The sequence below is a fragment of the Diplotaxodon limnothrissa genome, linkage group LG2 (assembly GCF_057381915.1).
Source record: "Diplotaxodon limnothrissa isolate DT_005_m linkage group LG2, D_limnothrissa_male_GT1.1, whole genome shotgun sequence".
Taxonomy (NCBI): Eukaryota; Metazoa; Chordata; class Actinopteri; order Cichliformes; family Cichlidae; genus Diplotaxodon; species Diplotaxodon limnothrissa.
The window spans coordinates 35422641-35436064 of NC_140597.1; the positions used below are offsets into that span (position 1 = coordinate 35422641).

General features: G+C 42.0%; 1 protein-coding gene across 2 annotated transcripts; it reads right to left on the bottom strand.

Annotated features, from left to right (window-relative positions):
- Window positions 1-1809: 1809 nt before the first annotated feature.
- Window positions 1810-11462, bottom strand: kcnk4a (potassium channel, subfamily K, member 4a). Of its 2 annotated transcripts, none has more exons than XM_085372349.1 (6): window positions 11274-11462; window positions 5545-5662; window positions 4955-5115; window positions 3906-4092; window positions 2977-3113; window positions 1810-2883 (listed from the first exon to the last, which is right to left on the bottom strand). In XM_085372349.1, the coding sequence occupies exons 1-6, from the start codon at window positions 11460-11462 to the stop codon at window positions 1810-1812; spliced, it is 1866 nt and encodes a 621-aa protein (XP_085228475.1). The 2 variants fall into 2 exon arrangements, with proteins under 2 accessions (XP_085228475.1, XP_085228465.1); XM_085372339.1 differs by having other exon boundaries at window positions 4946-5115.
- Between the last annotated feature and the right edge of the window lie 1962 nt (window positions 11463-13424).

Below are 13424 nucleotides of genomic sequence, written 5' to 3' on the forward strand. Positions count from 1 at the left end.
GGTGGATGAACTGAGGTTTCTGCACCAAAGCACAGTTTAAAATCGATAAGATAATTTTAATCTGTGAATTATATGAAGCTCTTCTAACAGATTCCAAGAATAAAAATATGGATCTTTTTTTTTTTCTGCACTTCTACTTTACGGCACGCCCATAGATCACCTGCCTGACATATGTACAGAGGCTGTGTCCTCACTGCTGTAGCCTGGGTGGTGATTCTGCCTAGAGCCATGTGCTGCGTATCATCTCACCATCCTGTCACTACCTAAAAAAGCCAGGATGGAAAAAATTTACTTCTAATATCCACGGTGATAATAAGAATGAAAAACTGGGTATATATCACCGTATGAGCAATGTAGGCACTGCACAATGTAAAGGCAATCTGTAGAGTTTATCTCTTTCGCTTTCAGACACCAAAACACACTCTGGGTCCCTGTGAGGCTTTTAGTGTTAAACCACTAAGTGTTTTATTAATACATGTTCTAATTTGCATATTTGTGATTAATAAAGTAGAAGACCCAAGTGTAAAAAGTTTAGTGACATTAAAAGTGAAAGAAAACTCCACAGTTACAGGATAAAGACTTAATGTCTGGTAACAGTGTGTAATAAAGGTCTCTTTAATGCGTCACTGTAAGATACATCTGAGATATCAACTGGCAAAAAAATGGGACATGAAAGGTTATTACACAGGATATAAAACTTGTTATTGTTCAGAAAAAGAATTAAACCTAAAAACTGTAGCTGTTAAGTGGAAAAGTGGACACAAGCAGAATATTACCAACAGTGATTTAAGGACACTTGATTGCAAAGTTGGTACGCAGCACAAACTTAACTTAAATAACTTTGGTGTGACTGTATCAGGTTTAATCATCTGATTTTCTTTTATAACCCTTTTTAAACACAAAATAGTCAGAAGATCCTTTAGTAGTCACTTTCCATCATCCCTAAAACGACTGACAACTTAAGGACCTGAATGACAGCACACCATGGTGCAATGGTGCAGTTCTGATGAAGAGTAATGGCCCTGCCGTGCTCTGAATCGGATGCGCTGTTGTTGTGGTTTTGGTTTTCCACCCACGGCAGGGTTTTCACCCGGGAATTTTCGTGGTGGTAAGCCACCCAGATCCTGGCGCATCTTGTCTTTTGATCAATTTAGTTAGCACATGACGACCTCACACACTTTAAATACATGTCGTTTACTGTTCAAAACACATCCCCGGATGTCTTTCCCTTTTAAGGCTGCATTTCATAAAAAGATTTTTTTCTTATGTTAACGGAAGTGGTCTTTTTTCAGGCGAGGCAGCCGACAGCTTCTGTAAATTGCTGTGTGTAAACCCTGCACTGAATTTAAAGCTTATAGTCGCTCCTCAAAAGTTAGCCTCACAAAGCCAGATTAAATCTCAGATTTAATGTCAAGTCAGTGCCGCCGAGAATCCACTGAGCTCAGCAGCTCAAAACAAAGCAGATAATTATGTTTAATGACATCTTGGTAATGATGTGACTCACTCAGTCCCGAACCTTGTTTATGAGAGGAGCGGTCCACTTAAAGTTGCACGATTAGCCTCACTGAAAGGCAGATTTATCTCTTTGTCAGAGCGTCCTGGAAACTCAAACCCATCTTATATCGTTTTAGTCACACAAAAGAAACAAAGCAATATTGGTGAGGTGGTTTTGTGAGGCTAACTATAAACACCAAAAAAAAGAAAAGAAAAAACCCCCAGAACAACAGCTGCATTCATGAGGCGTGTTTCTTCTAGCTAGCAGCAGTGTAGAACCACAGCTGTGATGTCGGCTGCCACATCTGGTTTTTGTCAGAGTGCAGGAGCTGCATCTGTCTGGTTCTCAGGTAGAGACAGGTCTGAAAGAGAGGATGCTGGAGGTGGTGTTGGAGGATGGGATGGTGGCTGCATGTCACTGCTGGGCCTCCTCACCTGCAGCGAGCTCCACCTGTGTGATAGCTGTCTCCTCATGCTCTTCTTCTTAGGCTTTCGGGGCCGTCTCCTCTTCTCCTCGCTCGTGGACTGGGGGCGGTCGCTCAGGGTGTCTGAGGACTCGTCAATGTACGCCAAGTTCTCGCCGAAGAAGTCGAGCAGCTGGCAGCTTGGTGAGGGGGCTGTGGTGATGTCAGGGGAGGGAAGGAGGACTTCGGGTAGGGATGTGGGCACAGGGGAAGAGCGAGAAGAAGGACTAGGGTCAGGTGCCTGATTGTGGCTATTGTTTGGTGCAGATTCATAGTTCTCTGCTGGAATCAGTTCATCTTTCCTCTCTGATGTGTCCATATGTGCGAGTCTTACTGATCCCTCCTCCATGCTGCCGATGGTTTGGCACGGCTGGAACTTGTGGGGTGCCATGTAGGAGAAGGAGACTGAGGAGCCATCTGACCTGGAGTCGAATGCAGACTCTGATCCGGAGAGTGACCCTTCCTGCATACGTGCCCCTACAACATCCAGCTGTGAACCGGAGCGGGTTACGGGGACGGAGAATGAGCGGGACAGGTGGTGAGGAAATGACCTGCCCTGCCCTTGCAGAACCCCAGCAGGGTCAGCCCTGTACCCTGCTGCTGATATGGGGACCGTTCCCCCTCCAGCTGCACTCACCTGTGCCTTTGAGTTAGTTCCCCTCACCCCGGACGAATTGTCCTGCAGTTCACTCATGGAGCTCGACAGGCCAGCCCAGTGACTTGACAGATGTCCATTCTCAGGTCCCCCTCGCACCCAGTATCCCAGTGTACCCTGGGCTCCCCGGCGGATGCGTCGGCGCTCGCTACGTTTCCAGCGCCGCCGCTGCAGGAGGAAGGGGTCATTAAATTCCAGAGGATTTGGGATGCGGAAATCCTTGGACATGCTCTGCGTCCAGTCTGTTGCGTGGGCCCTCAGCTCCTCCATCTGACAGGGACACAGGTTAACATTAGCTTTACAACATAGAAGAACTGACACAAGTTTAGGTGTCTCTCAGATAACATTTCTGGAGTCTCCCACCTCAGCACGAGTCCTTTTAGACAGCACCCTCAGCCAGTTGCCTATCATGGTGAGGATGGAGGCAAAGTAGGCAAGACCAAACACGATCCACAACAACACCAGAAGCTTGAAGAAGCTGTTGTCTTCAGTACCTCCAACTCCATGCAGAGAAAGTTGATTTAATTTTTAATGTGATGTTCCAGTGAACCTCACAGAACAGAAATGACAGAAAGAGGCAGTCCTGTACAAAGTTGACCATTCATCATTAATTAAACCTCAGCGGGGGGGAGACTACAGCTGTAACTTTGTGGGTGGATAGATAAACCTCGTTTTTGGGTTATTTGTATATAAATGTCATATAAATTGTGAGTGAGTGATATGTTCAGGCTGTTTGACCTCTGACAGAAACAGACCACAACCCAAATATATGCAGTTTATCATGAGAATAACGAAGAAAAGAGCAGAAAAACAATTCATATTTGTGTTAATTAGAGGTTTCATATAAAAGGGCACGGAGGTGCCTAGGTCGCGGCGTTCTGAAGTTATTGCATTCACATTTTTTTCAGAAAACTTGCCCTGTTATTCAAATTTGTTCCGTCAATACAACTATGATATCAATTTGAAATGCCTACATCATCTAACTTGAGGTATCGCATTCACAAACTTGGGTGTCCACACCGCCCAGGTGACGAGAATACCCCATCAGACTTTCAAGGCAGAGGGCTAAAAAGCACTCCCTCAGCAGAGGATCACACTTACAGACTGTCATTTGGAAAAGGATCTGTGAAAATGCCCATAACACCACCATTAAACTGAAACACTGAACATAATCTGCTCTAGACCAGGTTACATGTTCAGCGTATGTTGCTACAACTTCACCAGGTAAAAAAACGAACAACCATCAACTTGTTGTCCATATTGATTAAAATGTGTGTGTGTTTGGTCTGTACCTGGTACATAGTCTCCAAAGCCAACAGTGGTAAGCGTGATGACCACAAAATAGAGCGACTCCAAGAACTTCCAGTTTTCCACTTTCTGAAACACGACTGTCGGCACAGCGAGGAAGATCAGACAGCCAATTAGGATGGAGAGAACTGCTGAGGTGACACGCACAGTCGTGGGCCTGACCTTGCGTTTCTATCAGAGAGAAAGATAGAAGCCAATACAGATGCAGAATAAATCAAGATCAACACAGCTATACATGTAACAAAAAAGTGCAAGAATTAAACTAGATTAAACCAAAAAGGAAAAAGAATTGTCTGGATTCAGGCTGAATGTTGAGATTTGTCAGCTTTTTATTGGTCCACACTGGCATCTTCATCACATGTCTGCATCTCAGGATTATTTTCTTTCTTTATACTAAAGTCATGGACTGAAGATGTAACAGTGGGGCAGCTTTAATACCCATCTGTTTGAAAAGTCCTGAAAGAATAAACAAGTACAACATGACTTGACTATGGTGACCATGATACTCTTGAATAAGGCTGCTGTCCGGTTGCTCTAAGCTGTGGCTAAAGTGCTGATTCAGCTGATCTGACTCTAATGCGGGTTTTATATGAAAATTCACTTACAAAGACAGTTTTTGTGATTTTTATTTTATTTTTTGTGGAGAAATAAGGTTCCAAGAACAGCTTTATTTAGTAGTTCAGCTTTTCTGGTAGGACTCTGCAGCCCAACTGACAAACATAATCTCTGCCTGGGTTCCCTGCCTAGTCGGACATGTACAAAGCAGCTCATTTAGGAGCTGCCAAAATCAGATGCCCAAACTGGCTCCTTTCGATGTTAAGGACTCTATTCTGAGCTTCTACCAAGTGACCAAGCTCTTCACTTTATCTGTAAGGCTGAGCCCAGACATTTGGTTCTTGCATGGTTCTAACTTGCAACTTAGAGAGAACCAAACAGTTTACTGCGTAGAGCACTGATAAGAAGTCTGTGCCTTGTAGGTTTAAAGCTGTTTACTCCTAAGTTTTGGCTGATGGGCAGGACAGACCATTCTCACCAGGAAGAGGGTCTCAATCTTGGCCACAGCTCTCCGCAGCACCGTGCCCATGTGGTCGCCCACTCCAGCGAGAAGTATGCCAAACATGGGGATGCCAACCAAAGCGTAGCACACGCAGAACAACTGGCCGTAAGGCGTCCGAGGTGAGAGGTTCCCAAAGCCTGTTTGAAGGATTAATCAAAAAGACATGACGCTAGTTATAAAAGCTGACATGCACAAACAATTTAAAGAGGGACCTTGTGTAATTATTTTAATTAGTAGGGCGTATTAGAAAATATTCATCAGCTGTGACTCTACAATTCATGAATACTTTGTTGACCAGAAAAATAAAGCTACAGTTTGATCACATTTTAAGTAGCGTGTCTTTGAAACAAGGACATAAATAAGCTCTAGTGTGACATTTATCAAGCCATAAAAACACCTGCAGGCTAAATCCTTGCAAATTTAGATACCAAACTACATTTAAATGCTTCAGTGAAAATAATGCAGGTAACACTTTCTCAGAAAAGAGAATCTCAACAGTGCATCAGGTGGATCATTTTGTCACTCAGAGAGCAATGTTTCCCCTGCAGGTGAGCTCTGTCACTTACCTATGGTGGTGATGATGGTGCCACAGAAGAAGCAGGCAGACGCGATGTCCCAGCGAGTGGTCAAGTTGGCAGGAACTCTGCTCACATTCAGGCCTGCCTCGACTGCAGACATCAAACCCTGAAGGAATTTAATTTTTCATCCAAGTTTTATCTATTTGTTCATTTTATTTACTCACATTATGGGTGTATTTATAATGCATGGACCTCATAGCGTACATAAAGAACGATATTAAGTAAAATCTGGAAAATAAAAGCAGCACGTGGTAAACAGTAGGAACTTAAAGAGAATATCTCTGTGCTACAGAATACCTTGGCCTGAGAGGTAGGTAGGTAGGTGTGTGTGTGTGTGTGTGTGTGTGTGTATATATTTATTTATTTATTAGGGGTGCAACGATACTCGTATCGATATTGAACCGTTCGATACAGTGCTTTCGGTTCGGTACGCATATGTATCGAACAATACAAATTTTTTAATTTATTTTATCAACTTTCCTTCTGACAATGCTGTCTGTGTTGAGCGCAGGGCAAGCTAGCGAGACAGAAGTTAAGCTCTCCTTGCAACATGGCAAATTGAACCTCCCCCACCCTCATTCAGATCTGGCGTTTGGAACTATTTTGGTTTTCATGTGACGTATGACCCTGAAGGTAAGCGCGTCATGGACTAAAGTAAAACAGTATGTTGGATGTGCCATGCAATGCTCAATTACATGGGTGGGAACTAGTGTGTTAGCGCAGTTAGCTCGTTAACGTGTTGGCCGTCCAGCCCCACGCACGGGGCAATCCGAGCGTTAACGGAGATTTGCCGTGTTGTGGCGTTAACGTCATTTCAACAAGATTAACGCTGACAGCACTAGTGGGAACACAACGAATATGACTGCACATTTACTCCGACAGCATCCTAGTGCAAAGACAAGTGGAAGCCGACAAAAACAACAAGCACGCATGGTACAAACTTTACCCGAGTCATTTAGACAGCCGTTAGCACATGATTCTCCTTATGGGGACCTGATATGTTTAATATGCTGCTGAGAATATACCCCAGAAGAAGCGTATAGTATAGCTTTTATTTTGGAAAGAGCCATTTCTCTGTAATAAACTCTTTTCCAAAGATGAGTGATTCCTCAATCAGATTTTTTTTTTTTATTATTTTGTTGTTTCAGCAACATTAAATTTAAAAACTGTACTTTTGAGTTAAAATATATATTTATAATTTTAATAAATGACAAATTAAAAAGGCATGAACATTTTTTTTGTATCGAAAAAACCGTGACACCAAAGTGTCACCAAAGTATCAAACCGAACCGTGAATTTTGTGTATCGTTGCACCCCTAATCTCTCTCTCTCATTCATATATATATATATATATATATATATATATATATATTTATTAGGGGTGCAACGATATTCGTATCGATATTGAACCGTTCGATACAGTGCTTTCGGTTCGGTACGCGTATGTATCGAACAATACAACATTTGTAATTTATTTTATCAACTTTCCTTCTGACGATGCTGTCTGTGTGGAGCGCTCAGTGAATCTGCGTTCGACTACTCCGCCTAGGCTGCACTGTCGAGCGCAGATCCACTGAGCGCTCCACACAGACAGCATAGTCAGAAGGAAGAGCGCAGGGCACCTCCCCCACCCTCATTCAGATCTGGCGTTTGGAATTATTTTGGTTTTCATGTGACATATGACCCTGAAGGTAAGCGAGTCACGGACTAAAGTAAAACAGTATGTTGGATGTGCCATGCAATGCTCAATTACATGGGTGGGAACTAGTGTGTTAGCGCAGTTAGCTCGTTAACGTGTTGGCCGTCTAGCCCCATGCACGGGGCGATCGGCGGTAGCTCGTTAACGGAGATTTGCCATGTTGTGGTGTTAAGGTCATTTCAACGAGATTAACCTGAAAGCACTAGTGGGAACACAACGAATATGACTGCACATTTACGCCGACATCATCCTAGTGCAAAGACAAAAACAACAAGCATGCTACTAACTTTAGCCGAGTCATTTAGACAGCTGTTAGCACATGATTCTCCTTATGCTGCTGAGAATATAACCCAGAAGAAGCGGATAGTATAGCTTTTATTTTGGAAAGAGACATTTCTCTGTAATAAACTCTCTTTTCCAAAGATGCATGATTCCTCAATCAGATACAGGGCTCGCAATATCGCTAGCCTGACGTCCTGGGGCTAGCGATTTTTTCAGTCGGGCTACCAAAATCTATCTCTTCCCTGCCCGTCGGGCTATTGTAAGAAGGAAAAATATATGTCAATGCTTTTGCATTCTTTCAGAAATGTAGCTGGGTAATTATGTCATTGGCATCGGTGAGCCACTGTCAATATGTGACATATTGAAATCGCGTTTGAATTTGCGCTTGTTTTTTTGCTTTCACTTTGCAATCGTGCAAACTGTGTATAGAGAGCGACAGCACTGATCTGTGAGTGATGATAATTTGTGCACCAATTCCTCTGACATCGTCTTATTAATCGTTAGCTTACTATGCAAACATGACAAGTGAAATCTCCCGCAGCTTAAACATGTGAGAGGTTGATCGCGCAGAGAATCGCTGAGCTTATGTGAGTCCGTGTGTAAAAGCAGCAGGATTTATATTTGACTACGATGACCTGGATGACTGAGAACCTTCACAGACAGATATATATTTTAGTTCTGCTGAGCCAAATAAGACAGGTCAGGGTGAAGAAGTGACAGTCAAAGAAAAGCTTACCACAAAACGGAGAAGTTATGACAAATCAGACTATAAGGCAAAAAGAAAGTGCAGCTTTATGGTTTCATGGACAAAATAATTTCTGTGGCTGCAATATGACAAGCTAAATAACCAGGGCTGCACATAAGTGGTCCGCAGGTGCGCATTCGCTGTCAAAATAAAAAACACGCACAAGGGTTAGGGTTAAATTTAAAAACTGTACTTTTGAGTTAAAATATATATTTATAATTTTAATAAATGACAAATTAAAAAGGCATGAACATTTTTTTTGTATCGAAAAAATATCGAACCGTGACACCAAAGTATCGAACCGAACCGAGAATTTTGTGTATCGTTGCACCCCTAATATATATATATATATATATATATAAATAAAAACATGACATTAACGCCATAATAAGGCAAATCTCCGCGGATGGCCCCGTGCGTGGGGCTGGATGGCGTCAACACCTTAACGAGCTAACTGGCTAACGCACTAGTTCCCACCAATTGAGCATTGCGTGGCACATCCGACATACTGTTTTACTTTTGTCCATGAGGCGCTTACCATCAGGGTCATGCTTCACATGAAAACCGAGATAGTTCCAAATAGGGCTGGGCCATATTATACCGTTCACGGTAATACCGGTATAATGTTAGGCAACGATAGGAAAATGAAATATCGCGATAGAATGGGAGTAAAACGCGCATGCGCAGTGCCTTTGTTTTCATACGCACATGGCCGATTGTTGAGTGAAACAGATGAACCAGAATTGGTTTGTAAAAATGGTGCAACTTCCGTGATGTGGAACTGGTTTGGTGTTTGTCCATCAGATACACAACAAAGCACATTTTTTTGCAGAACATGCAAGCAGCCGTTGTTATTGTCATATTTGTCGGACTAAGATGCTCTTAAATCTGGGAGTAATCTGGGTCCTAAACTCCGTACGCTTCAGGTCAAACAACACTGCAGCATCACTTAGAGTTAAAAACTGTCTAAATTCTTTCATCTTTAATAAAACGATCAGCATTGCTGCTTTACCAGGTGTAACTATAAAGTTTAACTTCCAGGCATCCATGAAAACAAAAGTTATTACATTTAACGGAGTTAGAAGTTAGCAGGAAGCTAGCGGAAGTTAGCTCGCTAGTTTCGCTAGTTACCTAAGCATGATATTGCATGTTCTGACTGAGAGATTTCTGAAAAAAATCAAACGTACAGCTCTGCTATCACTTCCAACATAAATGAAGACAGGAAACTAAACAGCAGCGACGTTTGCAGGGTTACTGAAGTTGGGCTAGCTGGTATATAATGATGTGCTACGTGATCGCTAGCGACACAGCTATGTTAGCATAACATAAACAGTGAAGCTGGAGGACGAACACTAACACTTTTCCACTTATAAAAGTTAACGTGAAGGTTCTTCATGGTTAGAGACAAATGCAATCGCATGGCAGGGTGCTGTAAACGGACCAAACTTCAGTCAGGAGAACAACTGAGATAATCCATCCACAATACGAGGTTAGTCATTAATATACTGCAGCAACATGGGAATAGAGCAGCTGCCAGAGAATTCAACATTAATGAATCAATGGTACAGAAGTGGAGGAAGCAAGAAGAATGAGTTTAATAAAGTTTGATTTATCTGACTGCTTTGTTTCGCTTAATGTGCCTTATAATCCCGTGCACCTTATGGTCCGAAAAATGCGTAATGCACACTGCAGTTTAATGTTGCAAAGCACCTCTTTTTAACTTCAGTGGATATTATACATGTTATGCTCAGGATATGTCAGCCCATTTCTACTGGAAATGCCTTTTGGTTAAACTTTCAGCAAGGAATTTGCATTTGCACTGTTACATTTTTATAAAGCTTTAATGTACATAAAAACCAGCTTCTTGTTTAAGTGAAAATAAATGGAAGGTTGTCTTTTTGCGCTAGTAATGTTGTGGAGTTGTATTTTGTCTCGCATCAATTATATCGTCGGTTATATCGTTATCGCAAATTTTCAAATATATATCGTGATAAATATTTTTGGCCATATCGCCCTGCTCTAGTTCCAAACGCCAGATCTGAATGAGGGTGGTGGAGGTTCAATTTCGGGTAGCGTTGAGGCAGTTCTGTCTCGCTAGCTTGCGCTCTGCTCAGTGGATCTGCGCTCGACAGTGCAGCCTAGGCGGAGTAGTCACGCAGATCCACTGAGCGCTCAACACAGACAGCATCGTCAGAAGAAAAGTTGATAAAATAAAAAATTTTGTATTGTTCGATACATATGCATACCGAACCGAAAGCACTGTATCAAACGGTTCAATATCGATAGAGTATTGTTGCACCCCATATATCCTGCTGTTCAAACCTTCTGTTTCCCTTCTGTCCAAGGGACAGCCAATCAGAAAAAAGATCGTTAAAAGGACGTGTTTCAACACCTTGTTTAATGTGAGATTAAGAAAAATACATGTAGTCTGGAGGATTATGTTCCACTCGAATTCAGACTTTGTGAAGCTCAATTTTAAATTAAAACATTCAAGTTACAAAAGCCCATCTGGTTTGAGCGATAATGTTACTACAGCAATTTGGTTATTTACATTTACATTCAGCATCTTTAATTTGCTGTTAATCTAATACAGACTGGAAGCTTCGGCCTTCTGACGGCACACTTCTAAATATTTACTCACTAATGTTATACAGTGTGCACTTTAAAACAGCTCAACTGTGCTGACATAACTTCATTTACATGGAAACAAATCGAGTAAGCCTAAAAAATATAAATACTTCAGTGCTACTTACTTTGACCACCTATCCCACACAGGTGATATGACCCCAGATATTTCTGTTTTGTTTTTTCCTATTTCCGTTTTTCCTAATTCCGTTGTGTTTTGTGAGCTTTTGCAGCATTTTTCTTATTGCTGGTGTTTACTTAAGTTGCAGTCCATTTGGCCTCTCAGGGCCACCGTAAATAAACCATATTTTAAAGCTGCTTCAGAGTGTGAGTGGGATAATAGTGACGTACTGTGTCCACTGATACCTGTACAAGCTCGTGAAAGTCCGACTCGGTGACGCAGTAGTTTTTCATGAGGAATTCTTTCTTGGTTTCAAGCAGCTTTTCATGTGCCAAGGTCTCTGTGGGCTTTTCCAGGGTGACAAAAACAAACGCTCCCATCACCAGGTACAACATGACTCCCACCAGCAGGGTGGTGAGGGTAGTGCACCGCATTTTCTCCCCGCCTTTCTCCCTGCCCCTCCAGGGTTAAAGGGTCTCAGCTCACAGGTCCAGATCTGGTTGGGATCTCAGTCAGGATACAACTGGCCATAAACAGGAAGTTCCTTTAGAGAGGTGCTACATGTGCAAGCACGGAAATATCTTTTATAAAAAATAAAAATAAAAAAAAAAGCACCACAAGTGTTCTTGGAAGGCATCTGTGCATCAGGCCCAAACCTGAGAGTCACTGACACCAAACGTGACAAACTACTAACATGGTGGAAAATAATGACAAGCACTTTAATTTAGTGAGACTTTCATGGCTTGATTAGTATGACTGTTATTAGACAGGTGATTGAGTGAATCCAGGTTGTAAAGTGTTTACTCTTACAGTTGGCACACAGTGTGGATGTTTCAGAGCTGTTGCACAAAACGTTTTCTGCATTAAAGGTGGGTCCTTAAGCCACACTGCATGTACACTGAGCGACTCGCTGGTCTTTTAATTAACATTCAACTAGTCCAGATTGTCCAAAAGCAGAGCTGTCACTGATGCGATAGCTATTGTAAGAGGTATACGTGACAAACAAGCCGTCCTCTTTCAAGTTTACAGTGTTATAAGACTTCAGATGTTCGTGTCGGTGGGTACTTCCCAACGTTATACAAGATTTTATCACAAAATTGTTCTTTAAAAGCTTTTTGCATGAAACAGACTGGATTTTTTTTTTTTTTTTGCCCTCGTTTCTCAAGCCCTCAGGTAAGATTAAAAGGTGAGGCACAAAAGAGCATTCATGATGTTGCACTTTGAGAAATAGCATGCAATCTGTTACAAGGCCAGCTGATGAAAATGACACACCATAGACCAACATTTACTTGCCAATTGATTCTGGATTTTTTTTTTCAGCATACATGTAAAAAGTAAATGAGATAAATATAAATATAAGCCCTAATTTCAAGTCACAGAGATGCCTGTCCAGCTGTTTCCTCAGGTTACACTGAGGAAAGAGGCAGGTAAAATCAGTAGACTGACAACTTTGCTTAGACAAAGATCATTTCCACTGACGCAGTGTGAGATGTTACTGACGTTGGGACTTGTTTAACTTGGAGTGTGACAAGAGACACTCCTAAAAACAAACCATATCTTAAACCCAAATCGAGATGTGGTTCTTTGAAATGGAAAAAAGGTGCTGCGCTTTAAGAAATGCATCCAGCGTGATCATAGTCTAATACAGCAACAGCGATACTATCCTATTGAAAGGAGCTATTCAAAATGCTTTCTGTAGTCTCCATGATAATGAATGTTTTATAATTGAGAAAAATAAAGAAGACAGTACCTTAACTCACTGGAGTCAGGAGCTCATCCCATGTTAAAACTCTAGAAATCAGCTGATAGAGAAATATCGAAACTCCTTCTTTTTCTTCCTCTTCTGCTCGCTCTGCGATGCCTCCAACGTCAGGGTTCAGGAACGGATGATTGCGTGTCCATTTCCTTCCCCTTCAAGCCATTTGAACACTTTCAGGTGCACAGAAGTACAGACTAGTTCAGGTCAAAAACAATCAAGTATCTAAAGTGTAAATCTATCAGAGTAGTTCCAAACTGGCGTATCTCCTCAATTCTTTTTCAGCAGGGTATGGGTGGCATTAAATAAATGTTCTCATTGCAGGGTGTTTGTCATAATATCTGGAAAAAACTGACACACACCAGGCCACCCTGCCAGTGGGTGCACAAATGATTACACTTTGCCAGAACTCCAAACATACATCTTGACATTAATCGAAAACATGGTTAGGTCTTATCTTCATTTGGCTACTTTGAACCGTGTTTACCTTTGAGTCGGATACCCAGAAAAACAGGACTGGGATTTAGGAGCTTCATGCTTTGGGTCGACTGGCCCCGGTCGTCTCCACGTGGACCTTGACAGTGTTCTGAGATTTCCCAGAGTTTGGCCAACTGTTAGCATTCTGCGCTAATGGACTGCT

What these genes read in the sequence shown, in the direction of transcription:
- kcnk4a (XM_085372339.1), bottom strand. Translation starts at nt 11,462, where the DNA reads ATGCGGTGCACTACCCTCACCACCCTGCTGGTGGGAGTCATGTTGTAC. An exon ending in CACCATCATCACCACCATAG is followed by an intron (nt 5,116 to 5,544) that starts GTAAGTGACAGA and finishes TCCTTCAAACAG; the next exon opens with GCTTTGGGAACCTCTCACCT. An exon ending in CCCTCTTCCTGGTGAGAATG is followed by an intron (nt 4,093 to 4,945) that starts GTCTGTCCTGCC and finishes TCTCTCTGATAG; the next exon opens with AAACGCAAGGTCAGGCCCAC.